Raw genomic sequence first — 23,123 nt, 5'->3', positions numbered from 1 at the left:
CAGTTCCATCTTTGGGGGCACTGAGTAAACATAAAGTAATCAAGAAAACTAAAAATGAGTTTACATAGTTACATAGTGGTAAAATAAACAGACATATCAACACGCGTATAATTGCATAATTATTTAAAATTATTAATATAATATAATATCTCTATCATGAATTATACCTAATCGTAATTATATTGCACCCATATCAAATCCATATTCATACGTATCGCCTCCTGCACTTAATAATGGCCACGATGCACAGTGGATCGAAATGACAAAAAATGGACATACGCATTTTTTTTTAAACCCTATTTTAAGCAACGCTTTGCGGTTGAAAATGATGTAAGGAATAAAAAATGTTATATAAAATTTTACAAAATAAGGCTTACTTAATGCAGAAAAAAATAAAATCTGTTTTTTTTGTATGAAACTGAAAAATAGGTATCTTATTATAAGAAAACCGTTACCGATCCCGCTTTCTAACCTTTAGAATATTATTCTCGTACTTAAAAACAGTATAAAATAGTAAACAGCTTATCTCGGTAGGTGCCCGTTTTTTTTATAGTCCAGTCCAAAGTCAGTACAGAACAAAATTTTGTTAGTGTTTTATTTTTTATTTTCAATAGTTTAACGGTATATTAATGATAATTTAGTGTAAATACGACATATTTTTGTCATTTACCACTATGACAAAGAAAAAAATAATTTTATACGTACGAGAAAATTATGAAAATTTTAAATATAAGCAAACATGAAAGTAAGTGAAAATATGTCGTATTTACACTAAATTATCATTAATATACCGTTAAACTATTGAAAATAAAAAAATAAAACACTAAGAAAAATGTTGTTTTGTACTGACTTTTGACTGGACTATAAAAAAAAACGAGCACCTACCGAGATAAGCTGTTTACTATTTTCTACTGTTTTTAAGTAGGAGCATAATATTCTAAAGGTTAGAAAGCGGGATCGGTAACGGTTTTCTTATAATAAGATAACTACCTATTTTGACTGCAAATAGTCATGAGGATTTGGTTTTCATGCTTAATACATTGGAAAAAGAAAGCAAATTGTGTGGATTGCAGATAAATAGACAAAAAACCTTTGCCATGACAAACAGCGCAAAAATACCTATTATAACAGAATCGAGCCAAATAGAGTATGTGGACCAATATATATATTTAGGAAAAATAATATCATTTACTCAGCTAACATCAAATGAAGTTGACCGAAGGATAAAACTAGCATGGAGCAAGTACTGGTCCTTAAAAACAATATTTAAGTCAAAACTCCCCATACACCTTAAAAGGAAAGCCATGGACTCAATAGTACTCCCAACCTTACTATATGGATGCCAAACTTGGACACTTACCAAAGACATCATACAAAAGATAAATGTTTTCCAGAGAGCAACAGAGAGAAGTATGCTTAATATTAAAAAACGTGACAGAAAAAGAAACTGTGATATTAGAAAAATAACAAAAGTAACAGATGCTGCCGAACTTGCATGTAGGCTAAAATGGAGATGGGCGGGCCATATAGTAAGAACAACCGACAATAGATGGAGTGAGAAGATTTTACATTGGCACCCACTTGAAAACAAGCGAGCAGCTCACCGCCCGAAGCAAAGGTGGGTCGATGATATTGTCAAAGTGGCTGAACATGCTTGGACCCGCAAAGCTAAGGACAGGACAGTCTGTAAGGAGCTGGAGGAGGCCTTTGCCCGACATTGGGCACCTCAATAAAAATAAAACAAGTAAAATTAAATATCTTTTTAATGTAAATATGTATTTAAAAGAGAAATAAAGGCTATATTATTATATTATATTAACTACCTATTTTTCAGTTTCATACAAAAAAAAAGGTTTTATTTTTTTCTGCTTTAAATAAGCCTTATTTTGAAAAAGTTTATATAACATTTTTTATTCCTTACATCATTTTCAACCGAAAAGCATTTTTATAAATAGGGTATAAAAAAATGCGAATGTCCATTTTTTAGTCATTTCGATCCACTGTGCGATGGTGTGTACTTTGAAAAAAAAAACATTGACCTCTGTCATTTGCAGTACCGGATTAACCCTTTTAGGCAAATTAAGCACTTGCTTAGGGCACCACGTCTAGGGGGCACCAAAACCGCAGGCAAAAAAACTTTTTACAAAAAAAATGAAACCGACTTCAAAAAGGATGAAATAAAATATTATACTTTTTTATGTCAATGCGTTACCAACTGATATGTTTGAAGTCGGTGCCAAGCCAAATTTTGAAGCATACCATGACTTTGGTGCGATTCGATAAGGATTTACCTACGTTGGATTGCCTTACACGACGACAATGAACGTACTTTCTGTAGGTACAGTCGACGTTAAAAATATGTTTACACTTTTCGCCTTATTACAAAGGAGTAAGGTGCAAAAGTGTAAACATATCATTGACGTCGACTGGACCTAAGAATACACCTCAGAACACACGATCAAACCTTCTTGGCGCAGTCCGTACCATGTTTGTCGGCACATTAGTGTAAATATAAATGCATTTTTTTGCCGTCGTATTTTTTAAAGAGCATTTCTTACTAATGCTCGAACAGTCTAAAGCACGCAAGTGTGGGATTGGGACTGACTTATTTCCCGTCCCTTATCCAGAGGACTACATTTCAAAATATAAAACAATTCAAGGAATTTACCTTCTTGCCAAAGTTCACCTAAAGCGGTTCAGTTGTTTAGCCATGAAAAGGCGACAAAGAGGCAGACAGAATTCTTTACACATTTATAATAGTTATTAGTACAGTTCTAATGGGATTTATAGCCATAAAGTTGATTATTTTTGACTGGTATTGTTACTACTTGGCTTGGCACCGACTTCAAACATATCAGTTGGTAACGCATTGACATAAAAAAGTATAATATTTTATTTCATCCTTTTTGAAGTCGGTTTCATTTTTTTTGTAAAAAGTTTTTATTTTACCATTTGTAGTTTTGACGCATTGTTAAGAGCGCGACGCATGAATGAAAAACAAGATCATGTTTAACACTAAATTCGTGTACCTATTACTTTAGTAAATATGTAATCAGGAATTTTCTCGAGTCCGTCTGGGAAATTATAATTCCTGTCAAGTAAATCCATCCGCCCGCCCCGCCACAGACCCAATGCCTCAGCCCCCCGATCACTCAACCTCACAGCACATCAACCCCTGATCCAGGAACCCCTCGATCCTGAACCAGCAACCCTTCAACCGCCATTCCCCGACCCCTTAATCCCTGACCCCTTAACTCCTAACCCTAACCCCCGATCAGTAGCCTTACCAGCTTACCACGAGTTTAATTGACATTGATATATTCGCTAGCATGGGTGTAACTTACTTCCTATGCATCTCGCTCGTACTAACCTTAGTGTGAGCGAGATGCATAAAAAGTTACATTTAGATGCATAAGACGTTAGCGAATATGTCAATGTCAAACTCGTGGTAAGGCTACAGTTGCAGTACATCAAATTGGTGGTTTTCGGAAGCAAATGCTCGAGTTACTTTAGAAAACCCCGAAATCACTTAACACGTGCCTTTAAAAATTGAGGAGTTCCCTCAATTCCTCATGGATTCCATCATCAGACCAGAACCAAAAATAATACGGAAACACCTAGGAGGTAACTTCTTCCAAACAAAAAAAGAATTACTTAAATCGGATCACAGGTGCCGGAGTAATCGCTAAACATACTTACATTTAAAAGAACGTACATAGAAAAAAAAAAAATAGCCACAGCCGAATACAGAACCTCCTCCTTCTATGAAATTGAAGTCGGTTAAAAAAGCGCAGGCTGCATCAGCATTGCAGTCGTCGTGGAGTAGGTACCTACATGAAACTTTCATACGTGTACAAGTACCCATCTAATAACGAAGGGCCGTAGGGATCAAGTAAGAGAGTGAGGGTACGTAAGAACATCTTCAACGTAGGCTTTCGATTTGACCTTCGCCAATTCAATTCACTTGGTCAATTCCAAGCTCTGCTTTCTTGCATCTTTTCTGTATGAAAACAACCTCGCTGAGACCCTTAAATGTCGAGCCCTATGCGAAGCCAGGCTGATAGAAAACTGTCCCATCCCTTCTCTGTATGAAATCCTGGATTCGCGCCTGGTTGGGACTAAAAGTAAAAATGTAAATTGCGTTTTATATCGAAAAACTTTTGCTCTCGCTTCGCTCGCGTTTTCAGTAACATTCTAAGATATGATAAAGGTGACATTCGGTTGGCGACTGCAGTAGCATTACTCTGTTGCAACGTTACTGCTGCAGCACTGTCAATTTTCGTGATAAAATGATGTGACTGATTTCCATACTAAAAGTAGAAATGTACAACTGTCTATCAAATTGAGTTTTTATATCGAAAAATTTTCGCGCTCGCTTCGCTCGCTTTCAATAACTTTCTAAGATATGGCGACTGCAGCAGCATTACTCTGTTGCAACGTTACTGCTGCAGCACTGTCAATTTTCGTGATAAAATGATGTGACTGATTTCCATACTAAAAGTAAAAATGTACAACTGTTTCAAATTGCGTTATTATATCGAAAAAATTTCGCGCTCGCTTCGCTCGCGTTTTCAATAACTTTCTAAGGTATGGCGACTGCAGCAGCATTTCTCTGTTGCAACGTTACTGCTGTAGCACTATCAATTTTCGTGATAAAATCATGTGACTTATTTCCATACTAAAAGTAAAAATGTACAACTGTCTATCAAATTGCGTTTTTATATCGACAAATTTTCGCGCTCGCTTCGCTCGCGTTTTCAATAACTTTCTCAGATATGGCGACTGCAGCAGCATTACTCTGTTGCAACGTTACTGCTGCAGCACTGTCAATTTTCGTGATAAAATGATGTGACTAATTTCCATTCTCAGCTGTAGTGCGGCAATGAACGTCACTCAACATACCAAAAAAATTCAATGTAATCTCGATGACCCTAGGAAGGGGGGGCACCATGGTCTAGAAATGCTTAGGGCATCAAAATATCTTAATCCGGCACTGGTCGTTTGCGGAGTCAAACGATTTGAGACTCGCATTTAATACGCATTACCATGCCTTCCAGAAAAAAATCCAATCATTCGCGAAAGTCTCGCAACGCATTGAGGTTACAAGGGGCACGTGGTCTTCCTCAGGAGTCAGAAGAAGACCACGGTGAGTGGCGCTCTGCCTGGCTTCGCTTTCGCTCTCGCGCGTATACCTTACTGTATCGTCCGATATACATCTACTACTCTATCGTTTAAATCACGTGTAAAATTTGAATAAGGCCGAAAAAAACTATTGATTTTGGAGTGTAGTTTTATTTACTGGTACCTACCTAATTGTAAAATATTTTACCTGGATGCAATCCTCTAGCATTTCCATCTGTCAACTTTACTTCAAGTTCCGCCTCCAGGGGAGAGGGAGAGAAATTAGGATTATTAGAAATTAGCCGCTTACTGACACAGACCGAATTCCACGCGGGCAGTATCAAATATGTAGCTAGAGTTAGACCAGGTTGGCAGTGATTTTGATAGCCCAGACTGTGCTGGGTGTAAAGAGCAATGAAAACGGGTACCTTTTAAGAGTATTTGGTTCATAAAATATGTACATCTGTTAAAGAAAATAATTTGGTTATTATGTTTATAGCTAGATGAAGGAAGCCCATTTTCGTTCGTACTTCAGACAAAAATAAAGAAAAAAGACCTTTCGATCTATTAATTTAATGGTAAATGGTACAAAACGGTCACTTATTAATATAACATAATTTTGGTGAAACTATTCATATTTATTAAGTAATATTTAAGATGACTGAAGATTTAAGAAGAGGTCTTTACTCACGAGGAGGTCCCCTCATTTAAATAAAATAAATTAATTGTGGTTAGTTGTAATTTAAGATTAATTAATTTTTCATGTTAGGTTTAACTTTAGATTAAAACTGTAAAGTTTAGATATGAGTCGAAAGAAATAGCTTTTTTATACTTATTTCCTTATTTCATTTATATTTAATTTAACCTGATTGTTGAAAAAGATGAATAGCTTTTTCACCAATCAGGTTGCGTTTACATCAGAGAAGAGCAACTCTAGGGAATCTCCAGTTTATTTCATCTACGGGTAGATAAATGTTTAATGGACTGCACTGAAATTCCGCAATCATACGCCAATTAATTTGAATTTCATCAAACATCATCAACATTTATTCAGCAAATAGGCCACAAGGGCACTTTTACACGTCAACATTGAATTTAAATACAAGCAAAAATAATAACAATACATCAACAATTTAATAAAATACAGCTAACAATTCAATCTAACGTATTACAATTACTAAGAGATGTACCTATATGGTCTCTTAATGTCGAATTACATAAAAAATACAGATACAAAACACAAAAAAAAACTATAATATTTAGAGGTGTAAATGTCTCTAGGTGTCAGAACTATAAGATTTTATAGTTTATCAAATTATCCTTAGAGATGTATAGGGTCTCCAAGAGTCATGTCCTGTATAATTAATACATTCATTAAGAGAAAAGAAACATACGAGAGCAGAATGAGGCGTCTCACTGTAATTAATTAATAAAAATAAAGTTACTAAGTATAATAGCTCGTGTTAGCTTAAACAGGCCAGTCTCCACAACACGTTTCACGATCTTAGTTTTAGTTATTTTTATTTTAGTCTTCGGTTTTTCTACGACGTCCTAAAAATAACTAAATAATTTAATTGAACTACCTAACTATCTAATTAGGTGTCATTTTTTGATTAAAACAAATACCAAAAGACCGGCCGCGGCCACCACACACCATAGGGTGGAATCGAAAAAATAAATCTTCACCACTTCACGAGTAGCGGAGATACTCTAAAAATATTGTTTATATTTTATAGTTTGTCAAAGTACTGTCTCATTTCAAACATAGACAGAGAGAATCATACAATCTTTGTCTTACACTATAGTACTAGCACCGAAAAGGAAAGGATGAGTATAGTTTTCCTGGGTCTTACTGACTGTCAAATTGGTTTGACCAACTATATTTTACCACTTTGTCGAATTTATAGATGTATCCATGCCAAATTGCAGCTTTCTAGCACTAACGATCACAGAGAAAAAACGCCTCGGACAGACAGACGGACATGGCGAAACTATTAATGGTTCCTAGTTCACCACGGAATCCTAAAAAAGTAACGGAATAAATGTAAATTAAAAAATTACAGAATACTGCAAATTATATCACGTACCCGTTAATGTGAAGTTAATCTCTCATGTTTGTTATTGTTTTAATATTCCGAAACTACTATACCAAAAAAAATTTTATGTTTCATGTTTACTCAAACACACCCAATTTGTCAGTAAAAAAGGCGCGAAATTCAAATTTTCTATGGGTAGTCAACTGTTCGCGGCTACATTTTTATTAATTTACTGCCTTTTTCTACTAACAAAGTGGGTGTGCCTGAGTAGGTATATATACGAAAACATTGGGTCACTAGTCCGGCTCACCCATTGCCAGTTTATTTTTTACAACAATCGTCATTACCGCTGAAACAGCCACCACACCAAACAATATGACTGAATAGAGATATTAGCACAATCGAGCGAAATCACAGAATTAATCGCTGTTCATATCTTAATTTTGATAAACGTACTGTCAATAGGTGCACCCGCTGATAATTTAGCTGCATTATATAAGTTTGAACACTAGGTCATATAGTTAGTCAAGCAAAATGAAGCGGTTGCTCTTTCTAGCGTTGTTGGCAGCTGCGTGGGCTCAAGAGGAAGTGCTGCCTCTGGCGGAGCCTTGTGACCCCGAGGCTTGCCAGTTGCCCGCCTGCAAGTGTTCTGGCACTGATATTCCCATTGGATTTGACGCGCGGGATACGCCACAAGTGAGTAGTTCGTTAAATTTAAATGTTTACATTCCATGAGCTGAAAAATAAATGAACCATTTTTCTCTCAGATCTAAAAAAATCATCGTCAATCATATTGGCCATTTAGCTGTCGAAGTTATAATAATCAGTAAAAAATATCATAAAGTGTATATTTAAAAGGGTCATTAAAAAAAACGAATGCACCTACATACTATTGATTCATACTCAATACTTGGTTTTCAACAATACCAAGGATGTACCAGGTATCTCTGTGGTTCGATACCTTTATCAATATGACTTATTTTTTACAAAGCCTCTACATCATATTATTTTTTTAGTTTGTCCTGTTAACCTTTGATGATGGCGTGAACGTCGTCAACATCCAAACCTATCGCAACCTCATTTACGGTCGTCGCAACAGCAATGGCTGTCCCGCCGGCACTACCTACTACATCAACCACGAATATACCGACTACACCATCGTGAACGAACTGTATAACCAAGGTCTTGAGATTGCACTACACTCCGTAAGCCACCAAACCCCTGACACCTATTGGAAGGAAGCTACCTACGATGACATGAAGTTGGAATTTGCAGATCAGAAAATTCAAATGTCTCATTTCGCTAATATTCCAATCGATACGCTTAGAGGTAAGCATTAGCTTAATCCTAAATTTTTTAAATCAAAATATAAGTTATTTAAATCAGTGATCTTAAAGTAGTGATAAGACTTTACAATTAAATTATCAGTGCAGCCTCGAGCACGGCCTCGGCACGGTTCTCTTTATGTTTAGTAAATAACAAGTTCCAATTCATAATTTACTTTTTTAGTTTTATTTAAGTTCAGTTGTACTTGTCTTCGTTTTTGCAATACTTAACATAATTTCCTACAGCAGATTTCGTATGATGGTCATATCATGCCTGTCCTAATATACCTTATAATTAACTTACTCCGTTGTAAGTAACTCAATTAGCACACTTTGATAAAAAGTAAATCCAAGCTCTATCGACTAATAATTCTTATATGCGAACGCGACATTATGATTGTTAATAATATTGCTTCTCCATTTCCAGGTCTCCGCATCCCATTCCTACAGATGAATGGAAATGCTTCCTTTCAAGTCATGGCCGACTACGGACTCGAGTACGACTGCTCCATGCCTACCGTCAACCAGATAAACCCTGGCCTGTGGCCGTACACCCTCGACTACGCCTCTACCCAGGATTGCGTTATTCCCGAATGCCCCACTGCATCTATTCCTGGAGTGTGGGTTCTGCCTATGGTCAGTTGGGTCGATTTGGGCGGGTTCACTTGCTCGATGGTTGATTCTTGCTTCAGTGTGTAAGTATTACTGGGTTACCTTTGACTATTTATTGCATCTTGTTGATATGCGCCAATCTTAGAGCATTTAGTAACTGGAGATGTCATCGCTGTCATTTTATTTACGAAACAGTCTGCCGATTTTTGCGGGGGAGGGGACGTTAAATGTATCTGGGGGCACGGCCGTGCCCCCGCCAAGACGAGACAAAGGGCAAAAGGCAGTGCATATCTTTTCTCGGCACGTTTCGTCGTATTTTCGAACCCTCGTAGTTTCGGCTTGGATGATGCTAGAGGGCTGAAATTTTTAGTATACCATGGCGTTAGTAAACTTATCAAAAACACCAAGTTTTATTAGGCTACCTATTATACTTAAAATTTTATAGATTCTTTAATTTTCACTGTCCGAACCCTATGAAATTCGTGTCATAGAAAATACAGACTACTTCCTGAAGACCTAGAAGGCTGAAATTTGGCATGTAATGATAGGTCTGTATGCTAACACATATGGTGATGAGAAATCTGTACCTTTCGCCCTGCAACCCCTTGAAATGGGGGTACCTAAAATTTGCCGTAAACCTGAAAACATTGGTTCCTGAAGTACTAGAATCGTGAAATTTTGTGTGGGAGCAGTGATCGGAGTGCTAATAAAGAAAACACAATAAAAAAAACCAAAAAGTTTTCGAAGTTCAGATTTGAACCAGCTTCACGTAAACCAGCCAAGTAGCGCCCTCTATATTGGCACTGTTTCTTGTCGTAAACTTTTCAAAACCTTACTTCCTCTACAAAGCGAATTTGAAATAGAGGCGGATTGTCATAGTGAATTTACTGCCATCTTTCGACAGATGTTTAAAACTTTTAGAACGCCATTTAACTTTGATCCTTATTCTTTCACTCATATGTGTTAAATTTGTTAAATATCAAAAAGTGTCACCAAGATGATGATCGCTCGAAAAGAATACCTTGTACAGGAGAACAGCCGGAGACAAGAAAATATTTTTGCTGAACTGAAACGGTTACGCTTAGCTCGCACTTCGCACTCGCTTGGTCAATACAGAATAGTACAAATTTTAATTTTAAAAATAATCAGCCAAGTGCAAGTCGGACTCGCCGCGCTCGAAGGGTTCCGTACCATTACGCAAAAAAAAGGTAAAAAAATACGTTTGTTGTATGGGAGCCCCACTTAAATATTTATTATATTCTGTTTTTAGTACCTATTTGTTGTTATAGCGGCAACAGAAATACATCATCTGTACAAAAAATTGAAAATTTCAACTGTTATCACGGTTCATGAAATACAGCCTGGTGACAGACAGACGGACGGACGGATGGACGGACGGACGGACGGACGGACGGACAGACAGACGGACAGACGAACAGCGGAGTCTTAGTAAGAGGGGTCCCGTTTTTACTCTTTGGGTACGGAACCCTGAAAATGTCTAATGATATCGAAACCGCTACTTCTTTAGGCGCTGATCTAAATACAATGACTCCGTCATTTTGTAAATTTTCCATAAACTGAATAAAAAAACACGAGAACACAAAATTCATCGTGAATCATTTTTTTAAATTTCTAGAAACATACAATTTGTAATACATACAATAGGGAGTATTGCTGCAATTTTCTGCCGCCAGAGTGCAGCACTAGTGCACCTACTAAACCATAAAGTAACTTATACATACTAGGCCTTAAACAGTTTTTTACAAGTTTTCACTATGACATTGATGCATCAAGGCGGTTTGTTGACAGGTTGGCCTACCGTGAAATTTCGTTATATATGCCTCTCTATCGATCGAATAGGCAAGAGTGATAGAGAGGCAGAAACCGAATTTTCAACTGCCGTGTTTCATGGTAGGCCATGTGATTGAGTTAGTGACGCAGAGTTTTGCGTAATATTCCCTATTGTCGTTTCTCATATCGCTAAAGCACGCGGTACGAGCAAGGTACGAGGCATGCCGTGGTACGGGGACGGGCTAAAAAACTGAGACAACTATCACAAAATGATTGTCGTCCTTATCATTGCGTTCATGTATGGAGGTTCTAATACAGTAATTAAAGAGTTTTTTGTAAACTGTGACATGACAATTTCAAAAGTCATCAACACGTCGGGTTGTCAAAACAAACCAAAAAATTTGCAAAACTGGTATTAGATTTTCTTTAAAATGGGTTACGATACTCGAGAGTTGTTAATACACGTGGAACTGCAGCTCAAGGCTTAAGGCTTTATCGGAAACACTTCCCAAATTGACGACATCCACCGGCTTTTCAGTGAGAATAGGCCAATCGCCCCTGGTCAGCCTGAGGGTGAATATCCCAAGCAATAAAATTTGATGGCAAGACTGAAAACGCTGGTGCAGAAAGTCAAAATAGTCATACACTATTTTTTTTTGGAAACATCTCTTAGCTATCGACCTCGGGCAATAACTAATATTAAAATATGAAATAATTTAATCATTGAAAAAAAAAGATAAAGGCCCAATTTTTCATTCAGGTGGGTTGTCCGGAACCCAGTTATTCTTGTTTAATGCCGCATAACTCTAAAACTATACAAGATATCAAATTAGTTTTTAGTTCATTATAATACCATATCAATAAAGAACCCTTTAAAATATTACTTGCTTACTAACTCTTTAATAAACCCCCTTATTATGCGTAAAGAAATTTGTCCGGCAAAATAATCCTTATTACCGCGGACAAATTTCGTCGACGGTTATTGGCTAAGTTTGATTTCGTACGCCCCCCCGCCTCCTGCGCACTTTGAGAGTCAGTTGTGCCGCGGCTCTCACCGCAAGAAGACGTCGACGTGATGCCGAATAGATCCGCTACACACGTGAGTCATGTCATTTCGATGTTACGGGAACAAAAAAAATATCATTCCGGAGTTTGCTATATGTTTTTTGTTTCATATTTGTTATTTTTCAAATATTTACAGATCGTGTATTTTGTACTTGTGAGTTTAAATGTCGCGATAGTTAAAGAATGTGGGATTTAGTTATTTTTTTATAATTTTATTTCACCTCGGTTTATCATTCCACCAATTTCATTCCGGTGATTTCGGTGTAGTAAAATGGCTTTAATACCCACCAGAATGAAAATAACACCGGAATGATATCAAAAGTAGCTTCACTTTTGTGTTTAAGTATTATTTGGGGGCACTGCCATGCCCCCGCCAAGTCCGACAAAATAAGATTCCGGCTGTACCTTGGCGCCAAAAGTTCTGTGTCATCTTCTGTACTAACTGCCATCTGGTAAGTATATTGACTTTTTTGTGTTCGTAATTTAAGTCTGGAACACTGACCAAGGGCTCACCCATAAAAAAATGTTCTGGCGTCAGTGGGACTCTTGTGGTACTGTCTATTTCACAAAGAGGACGACTATTTAGACATGCCTCGACCTGGGTCAACAGAGTCGCTAATTCTTCATAAGTCAGTTTAGTATCCTTATTTACTCTGGCTAAATGTCGTTTGGCAGACTGAACTCCCGCTTCCCACAGGCCTCCGTATGAAGGCATTCTTGAGGGTATGAAGTGCCACGTTGTCCCTTCAGTCGCTAGCAGTTCTGCCACCTCGCTGGCTAAATTGTTTTTCCCAGGTTCGAACATGTATTTCAAGTCTTTAGCAGAACCAATAAAATTGGTACCATTATCGCTCCAAATATCTTTACAATGGCCTCTGCGCGCAACAAATCTTCTAAAAGCAGCTATGAAAGCTTGTGAAGTTAGATCCGATACAGCCTCAAGATGAATAGCTTTCGTAGCCATGCATACGAACAAACAAATGTACCCCTTGGTCGCATGATGTCCTCGGCCTTTAGATGTTCTCATTAAAATAGGTCCAGCATAGTCAACGCCAACTATTTAAAAAGGGACGATTTTGGTTAACTCTGACTGTTGGCAGCTGGCCCATGAACTGATTCTTAACTTTAGCTTTGTCTACAACACAGGTCTTGCAATTGTAAATGCATTTTCGAATGGATGACTTTAAGCCGATAACCCAATATTTGGTTTTCACGTAAGTCATCATTAACTGGTTCCAACCATGAAGTGTTCTAGTGTGGGCCTCATTAACAATTAATTTTGTAATATGTTGGTTGCGTGGAATAATAATTGGATGCTTTGTCTCTTCAGACATTGAGGCATTTTGAAGACGTCCTCCCACTCTTAGCAAACCTTTCTCGTCTAAGAATGGTGCAAGTGTGATTAGGGTACTTCTTTTCTTAACTCTTCCATCTTTCTTCAAATCGATTATATCTTTTCCATATACTAAATATTGATAGAACCTTATACATTGTTCTTCCACTTTTTCCATTTCTTTAACTGTTATGTGTTTATTCTCTTCTAGTTCTCTTTTTCTTTCGGTCAACATTCTTCTACAATAAGCTAGCACTCTCTTCATTCGTGACATTGTTGAAAATCTCTCCCATATAGGCTTTTCATCTACAAGTACATGACATGTCGTTTTTGATTCTAATTCTGTTTGTGCAATTTCTCTTTTTTCATATTCAACTTGATCTCTCTTAAGCCATTCTGGCCCACTCCACCACAGATCTTGTGTAGCTAATTCTTGAGCTTTGACTCCTCTTGTCGCGATGTCCGCAGGATTGTCAGCAGATTGCACATGTCTCCAACGATCATTATCTATCAATCGTGTAATATCTGCTGTCCTATTTGCTACAAATGTTTTCCAGCGACTAGGTTGAGATTGCAGCCAAGCTAGTACGACCATTGAGTCCGTCCAAACAAATATTTTATTTTTATGAATCTTCAGAATTTCTGCGACATCACTGATCAATTCTGCTAATAAGGCTGCACAGAAAGCTCTAATTTTGGAACAGAAAGTTGCTTCAATGGTGCGACTTTAGTTCTAGACGCGATCATAGAGACGTGTACTACACTACCTCTAACAACCTTCAAGTACGTCACGGCTGCATAAGCTTGAGTGGATGCATCTGAAAATCCGTGCAGCTCAATGTGATCATCTTCTCGTGTCATGTTTAACCAACGCTGAACCTTGACGTTTTGTAAATGTATCAGTTGTTCCCTATAGCAAATCCACTCGTCTGTCAAGTCCGATGGTAACTCATCATCCCAACCCAGATGACTCAACCATAACTTCTGAATTAAAACTTTAGCAGTTTTTATTACAGGTGCTAGCCACCCAAAAGGGTCGAACAGACGAGCAACATCAGAAAGTACAGACCTCTTTGTTATAGGACTTCTCATCTCAGGTAAGTTTACTGTAATTTCAAACGTATCGTCTTGTCTATTCCAGGTGAAACCAAGAATCTTTATTATTTTGTCCATTTTGATTTCTAGCGTGTCTCTTGTACTATTGTCTTCTTTCAAATATTCTAAAACTTCGTCGGAATTACTAGACCATTTTTGCATTTGAAATCCTCCTCTTCTCATTATTTCTTTGATTTCTTGGCACATTTTCTTCGTTTCTTCTATGTTTTCATTTCCTACCATTAAATCATCCATGTAAAACGACTTCTTTATTACTGGCGCAGTTTCAGGAAATTCGTGAGCTTCATCGTCGTACTGTATAGATTGCCATCCGATTTGAAGTCAGTCACTAAATTGAATTTGTTTAAAAATTGTCTCAAAACTTATTTGTTGAAGAAGGGCTTCTATTCTGTGGATGAGTTTTTGTCAGCTCAGAGTACAACATAGTATTATTAAGTAGTATTTTTTTTTTCTTTCTGACATTATAGTTATTAATTAATTTAGACCAATTGACATATACTTTATTATTATTATTAATTATATTTTATAATAAGCCAATTATTGTTCAATTTGTTATTATGTTAGATAATTTGTAATACTTTAATTTCTACTTGTTATTTATAAAATTGTAATTGTGATATAAGGTAAAATTCAAACGCAATGTATATTGTTTTATGAATAAATGACTATGACTATGACTATGTACTTTCTACTGTATTGCTTATTTCTATAGGCTTTGTATTGCGGTAACTCAAATGGAAATTCTAAAATTGTACCTATTAAATTTGTGGGACAATTTTTTCGTTTTTAAATTGAAAGAGCTTGTTATCTCGAGTAGAAGTACCATAAATTGTGCCCATAATTTAGTAAAAGTGGCACTTTTTAAAGAAATACTCGATATGCTAGATAGAACATGGGCATTCGAAATAAATTTTCGGTTAATTATTGAACTTGGCTGATTTAGGCAGTTCTTAGCATTTTTCTCATTTTAGTGTATAGATATCATTCCTGTGTTTATTTTTTTCATTCCGTTGGGAAAAATGTCATTCAGGTGGAGTGTTATATCATTCCTTTGCATACTTATCATTCACGTGCGAGTCATTTTTTTCATTCCGGTGGAAAAATGTCATTCAGGTGGAGTGTTATATCATTCCTGTGTATACTTATCATTCACGTGCGAGTAAATTTTTTTAATCTCCGATAATTCTCAAAAGGCTTAAGATATCAAGTGCTCTGTAAGAGGCTTATCAAAGAACAGTCTGAGGTGTCGATTGACATTAAAAGAAACATCGAAGAAACGTATATAAAGAATTACACCGGAATGACACAAAAAACTAGTACTGTTGAAATTGACCCCTGAAAGGGCCATGCACGGGACCGTGCCAGTGCAAGTTGAGGAAAGGTTTCTCGAGCACTTTAGACAGGTACCAAACCAACGTCAAGTACCTACTCGTATTATGTGGAGATGTATTATTTTATTAAAATGTGGGGTTTGTATTGAAGTTTAATTTAGTTGGTAATAAAGTCGAATTTAAACTGTTGTGAGACATTTACTAACATTGAATAATTTTACGGTTTAGACTCATTTGTTTTAAGTCACTCGGCCGACATGTTTCGCGATGTGTAGTAGTAGTCAACTGTATAATTTATATAGGCCCTACATAGAGGGCGCTAGCAATACGTAACTTTTATAAAAACTTGAATGTTAAAATCTTTTAAAATTATTCCCGTTTATATGACCCTGTCCGTAGGTTCTATAAACGAATATGTCATTTCTAACTGGTATATCACCTCTTACAAAAATGAATGAAATCCCACCAAAAACATTGCATGTAAAGTGTTGCCAAGACTAGGCGCATAAAGCTTTTACACTAAAAAGTTATCAGATCCCGTAGTAGGTACCAAGACTTTTACTCTCTAAGTCCTAACTTTATAAGCTCTAAATGTATAAAGCCAACATCTTGGTCAAACAGTACGGCTTGGCCGTTTCGTTGCAGTCACATAAACACTGCCTGGGTGGACTTTTTGCACAAAGTAGTAACACAGGTCTTACAAATTCTGAAAGTGTTCATAAATATGGCAGCAACGAAACGGCCAAGCCGTACTATTTGACCAAGATGTTGGCTTTATACATTTAGAGCTTATAAAGTTAGGACTTAGAGAGTAAAAGTCTTGGTACCTACTACGGCATTTGATAACTTTTTAGTGTAAAAGCTTTATGCGCCTAGTCTTGGCAACACTTTACATGCAATGTTTTTGGTGGGATTGCTATTTCTACATGATTTGTACGTAACGTACAAATAGCCATGTCATACAAAAGTTTGCACAATTGTGCAAGTTTTTCGGCAGAGGGGTAAGCTCTTAAAGACGACTCCAGTTATTAAATGCTCTAAGGCGCCAATAACTATAAATAAAGCTTTTTATCAAATCGTCTACCTGATATTATAAAATCATGGTAAAAAAATAAACCTTAAATTGTACCACATTCTAATATTTAGCATGTAATTAGTTGCCGATGAGTGAGTTGATTTATATAGCAAATTGCTTTTCAATAATCATGAAAAATTATTGTGATTAAAAAAAATCTGTAACAGGCCTACCCTGACTGACGAAGACGCCTGGTTCGAGTTCATAGTAACCAATTTCGAGAGGCACTACATGGGCAACCGCTCGCCTTTCGGCTTCTACATCCACGAGTGGTACATCGCAAGTTACCCCGCCGTCTACAGGGCTTTGGAAAGATTCTTAGACATGGTCAACAACCTACCTGATGCTTTTATGGTAAAGATCATTCATTATTAATAATAAAACTTCCGTGAGAGTCGCAAAACGTAAGTGACTCGTTTTTAGGGTTCCGTACCACAAAAGGAAAAAAAACTGAACCCTTTTAGGGTTCCATACCTCAAAAGGAAAAAGCGGAACCCTTATAGGATCACTCGTGTGTCTGGCTGTCCGTCTGTCACAGCCAATTTTCTCCGTAATCTCAACAGTAAGAAGCTTGAGCTATGTATTTACTCATAAAATTTCAATCAGATATTTAGTACTTCATGTAAGCTTAACAAGAGTCATCATAGACTTAATGTTATACCTACTCGTATCTAACTAAGTTTTGATAAGTTTAGATTTAGACAACGATATTATATCTTCCTGGTAACTCTAGGTAAACTCGGCTGAAATGATCGACTGGGTAAAGGATCCCGTACCAGTTAATGAATACAGGAGCCGGCCCTGCAGGACCTGGGAGTCCACCACATGCCTGCATCAGAGCTGCGGCCCTCTCACCTCAGACCACAACGAATGGGTGAGTAGCTTGCTTTCCATGTGAATGCACCATGACGGAGACCGATTTGGGATAATACCGAGCGCAGTTTTTGGGATATTAATACCTAAATACCTAATATGTACTTAATTGGATTATAAATGTTGACTTTGATTATTGATTATAAATTGTCTTTGATTATAAATGTTCCTATTTATAAATGTTATAATAAACTGTTAGAAACTTAACTTAACTTGACTTAACTTAACTTGTTATAAATTGTCTTCTTGTTTCCAGGGTGCATACTGGATGCAGGTCTGTGCCGAATGTCCAAACACATACCCATGGTTGGGAAACCCTCTGGGTCAATAGTGAACTTAAAAGTTCTCTCGAAACAAGAAGAGGAAAAGAAGCGAGAATGGGGAACAGCGTAAAAAATTAAAGTTTAAGAAAGTAGGTAGTTTCTCAAGTCAAACTTTACATCGAACTTATCAAAGTTATCAGGAAAATTAATGTAAAAGTATTTATTGAAATAAATTAGCACTGAAAAATTAAACGACAATCCTTTTTTAACTTTTACCCAGATTAAAATTATCGATCTGATCATTAAATTATCCAGGTTATTAGATTCGCTCAAGTCAAGAGAAATGGAAACGAAAACTATAATTTTATCTCTAACATCTTTTCAAAAGAATAATCCACCAGGAAAGCATGAAACTTGGTTGGTATACATATAGCTTGTGTAAGTAAGAAAACATGGAAATGGAAGCAACTTATCAACTGGATGTTGTTTATCCATTGGCAGTTTTGTTCCATTTCTATTTAGTTTCCTACATAAATAACTAGTAGTTCGCCCCGAACTGAGAACTCGCAGTTAACCAAAAATTATTATAGAGCGATTGACTTTGTTGCACCTACTTAGGTATCGTATAGTGCGACATAAAATAGTAGAAAATAAATGAGAGCACCACTTTTGTACTTAACTGTCACATTTTTGACGTAAAATGCTTACACATGGCAACAATTTAGTATGGACATTTTTGAGTTCCATTTTATTCAATTTCTACTATTTCATGTCGCACTATAGGCGGCAATAAGGCGGCAATGGATCAAAAATCGCCTGGATTTATTGCAAGGTCTGTGGAGCCCTTGACTGATATATTTAAGCAAATAGTAGTATGTATAATATATAGGACAAAGAGAGCCCTCTCGTGGAACTTTTTTGCATCCATTTTGAAGTGCCATCTGTAATTCTTAACCAGAAATATCAACGTCAATATCAGGGGGGGAGAGGCATAAATAGCGTCTAAGTATGTTGCGAACGTAAAAAAATTTGAAGAAAGGCTTCAGGATATTTATTAATACACGAAAACAGATTAGATACTTTTAAATTGAATGTTGATGTAAATAAATTTCCTATCAATGCCTATCATACACGGCGGTAATAACACAATTGACCACGAAACACAATTACACGCAGCAGGTTGTGAATCTACCCGCCATAATCTTTCTAATTTTTTGGTAATAAAGTTCTCAGCAACTGTGATGGCTTTGTTTCTTTTAACATTGTAAAACTGAAAGTATTTTTATTTATCTGAATTATGTCGTAGTACAGACAATAAATGGGATGCTATAATATTTTGAGTTTTATTTGACAAAGTTGTTTTTTTGTGACAATCGCCTCCATGGCAACGATGGCCATAAATAATCTGTTCTAACAGATGTTTTTTTGTTTGATCTATGCCTTAGATACAAGACTGTTAAAGACGTTCTGACGAAATAAAGTGAAGCCATATTAAAAAAAAGTTTCGCGTTAAGTAATATAGATGTCGCTATTTTTTCGAATAAAGTGCTTTATATACGACTATCCCTCCCCTAGATTTAAGTCATCATAGAAATCATAGAGATTAAAATAAACTGTATCAGTGCTTGATCAGTGCTAAGCCGAAATATTTCCTGTCAAATGTCAAATTATGTTTATATTATTTTATTTTTATCTTGCTAATTATTTCAAAAAGGTAAATTTAAAAACGATATTATAAAAGTGCAAACCGAGCACTTTCATTTGATACTAAATTCGACCATATTTTTTGCAAATAAAATGACCAGAATAGCTTGGCCCCTCACAAACAGCCTTCTAAGCTCTTCTACCTCAATAATCCCTTAATCGAGCCTGCTCATAATTTAATGACTAAAATATAATGCCCTCAACTACACGTTTACCCAATTTCATTTAAATTAGAACAAATTTACTTAAGTTCTTGAGTATCAAACTATCTTCTGACAGTTCAGCTTAAAAACATCGAAATGCCGGGACGTGCCGCTAGCCAGCCGCGTGATCCAAGTCGAATGTAAGAACTTCGCTTCGCTTCGCTCGCTCGTTCGATAAGATACCTATGCATGCCAAGTCCTTTCTTCCGGTTGGGACTGTACATTAAGCTTACGAGCAGGTCTATAGTAGGTATTTTGTTTGTGAAATATGTATATTTATTAAAGCAAATACGATTAAAGCTAATATTAATTATTATTGTTGTTGAAAATTCTGACTTAGAAATTAATATCTACTATATCTTTAAAGAAATTCCGATAAATTATCGAAAAGTAGAAGCAAAACCAAATGTCCGATAAGTACCGTGATTTCTGTGCAGTGAACATAATTTAGATATACACCGTAAGATAACGACTAAAGATAACAATCTAAATTACTTCTAGGAAAGAAAGCTGTCAAAAGAATTAAAGAACAACAAGATTTATTACGTTACTTGTTATTTATAAAGTGACATAGTCGCAATTGAGATGCAACGAGTGTGCAAAGTTATTAGTAGGAATCCAGGCGGCTTAGCACGGTCGCGTTTTTATCCCTTGTCACCATGCCTGTCACGTTCTAACAAGTATGTAAGTGCGAAAGGGACGCGCATAGTGATAGTCGATTAAAATGGAACCGTGCTGAGCCCGCAGTACGGATATGATGGTCGTTCTTGTATACGCGACAGCGTGATAAAACGGTGTCCGTCACTTTCTATCCCACGGTGTTAAAAAGTGACAGTTATTTTATCACGTGGATAAAGATGGATAAAGCCATCTATAATACGCTGGCAGATATGGATTTAGAGACAACACTTAAAATAAAAAACCGGGCAAGTGCGAGTCGGACTCGCGCACGAAGGGCTCCGTACCATTATACAAAAAAAAATACAAAAAAAAACGGTCACCCATCCAAGTACTGACCACGCCCGACGTTCCTTAACTTCGGTCAAAAATCACGTTTGTTGTATGGGAGCCCCACTTAAATCTTTATTTTATTCTGTTTTTAGTATTTGTTGTTATAGCGGGAACAGAAATATATCATCTGTGACAATTTCAACTGTCTAGCTATCACGATTCCTGAGATACAGCCTGGTGACAGACGGACGGACGGACGGTCCCGTTTTACCCTTTGGGTACGGAACCCTAAAAAGACTAATTAAAAACCCATTTCATGCAATCTTTGTCCATATGTCCAAACTATACCTACCGGTATGAAATTACTTGACTGGTGCACTTTACGAAATTCCAACGGTGCCATCGTACTTAAGTAAGAAGTTAAGAACTTCTTTTGGATCCATCCAAATATTGTACAAGTTTTTTCGGATTTTGACGGATTCTTTCGTCGATAGTTGACATTTCTTACGGAATGCGATGGTAGGTACAATCAAAAGCACCATCGTGTAGTTTTTACGTGTTTCCGTTCCAAATTATTACACAAGCAATTGACAAACCACTTGAAAATAGTTATTTACGATAGAAGTGCGGAAAGTAGGAATATCGCAATGAGTAGTGTTAAATTAAAACAGGAGCGAAGGGAGTGTTGTGAATCGATACGAGTTACGAATTAGGTACCTATTCGCACGTGTATCGTGCAACGTTCTACAGTACATATGGCCATTTAAATTATCGACAAAGGCACGGAAAGTGCTTATTCTCGCACTAGTGCGGGAAAGTAGGACCATATTAGTAGGAATTGAATGTAATTCATTTTTCTGTTGACCTGTTTTTCATTTTATTTTATTTTAAATTTGACGATCATTATGAGATATCCGTGCTTAGCTTAGCCATTTTGAAATTGTTTTTTATTTTATATTATTTGACATTGTTAATAATTTAGTTAATTAATCGATTGCTTATAATGGTTTTTAAATTGTGTATTGCTTGACATTTGTATAATTATAATCAATTGTTATTTTCCTACTTGACGATCATAATATAAATTCGTATAGATTACTGTAAAATAATTTATATTGAAATTTCAAATTATCAAAGACATATGTAACTTCGTATAAGACGAATAAAGTCTAAGGAAAAAACGTGCCTCGGAATTCAAGTAAAAGTCATTCTCGAATAGATGCCGCACACACCTTTAGCCTATCCTCGGCTAGATGGCGTGACGACACCGTTTCATATTTAACAATTTTAACACATAGATATCAGTGAATGAACATGGATCAAAATGATATAAAAATAATAAAATCATTAAATATTGTTATTGTTATTGTTATTTATCCATATATATACATTTTTTGATAACTTTATACGTTTTCATTTTGAGTTTTAGTCGTGTGTCGATAGATGGCAGTAAATTTACAGTGACTACAAAATTTACAATGACAGGACCCCTCTATACTATCTATTCTCTTTGATATTATGAAATAAATAAATCTAAATCTAAATCTATGTACTGTAATAGTACATTACGATAGAAGTGCGAAAAATAGGAAATACGAATTACCTATTCGCACAACGTTTTACAGTACATGTGGCCCTTTAAATATTCGACATAGTTGCGTGATGAGCTTGTTATCGCACTAGTGCGGTAATTATATAAGCACCATATGTACTGTATAATAGCTAATTACGATAGGAAATTCGAAACGAGTGGCGATAAATTAAAACGCGACCGAAGGGAATGTTTTAAATCGACACGAGTTGCGAATTACAACGTTTTACAGTACATATGGCCCTTTAAACTTTTGACATCGCACGAAACGTGCTATTTTACGCACTAGTGCGGGAAAATAGGACCAGATGTACTGTAAACATATTTACTTGAAAGATAAGTATTTGTGAAGTAGGTACCTGCTTTGTGTTATCGCCGCCCCACCCGTAATTATCGTTAATAGGTAATTAATTAATAATCAGTTTATCAAATTAACCGGAAGAGATTTAATGTAGATCCTGGGTCACGTGTTGCCACCAGTTAATATTTCATTCAGATACCTTACTTAACATGAAGTGGTCGGTAACGGAAGACACCTGTGTTTTACTTTATCCTGCACTAAAACAATTTTTCACTTCTCATGCTCAAAAAGTGCACCTTTATGTCGTGCGTAGACGACATAAAATCGCATTTTATGCTCTAGAGCATAAAGTAAAATCGTCTATTACGACCCTTATTGACTTAGCAATAAAGTCCAAATTCTGCCATACAAACTGCCAGCCCTGCCGGCGCG

The 23,123-nt window shown here is 36.4% G+C and overlaps 1 protein-coding gene across 1 annotated transcript; it reads left to right on the top strand.

Annotated features, from left to right (window-relative positions):
- The first annotated feature begins 7,675 nt into the window (after positions 1-7,675).
- LOC134802255 (chitin deacetylase 8-like) lies at positions 7,676-22,759 on the top strand. Its single transcript, XM_063774844.1, has 7 exons — positions 7,676-7,853; positions 8,174-8,486; positions 8,910-9,177; positions 16,973-17,159; positions 17,539-17,679; positions 17,935-18,008; positions 22,746-22,759. Coding segments are annotated over exons 1-7 (1,146 nt in total). The 5' UTR covers positions 7,676-7,691; the 3' UTR covers positions 22,747-22,759.
- The last annotated feature ends 364 nt before the right edge of the window (positions 22,760-23,123 follow it).

Source organism: Cydia splendana, chromosome 2, assembly GCF_910591565.1.
Source record: "Cydia splendana chromosome 2, ilCydSple1.2, whole genome shotgun sequence".
Classification (NCBI taxonomy): Eukaryota; Metazoa; Arthropoda; class Insecta; order Lepidoptera; family Tortricidae; genus Cydia; species Cydia splendana.
This window is presented reverse-complemented; position numbering and strand designations above follow the sequence as displayed.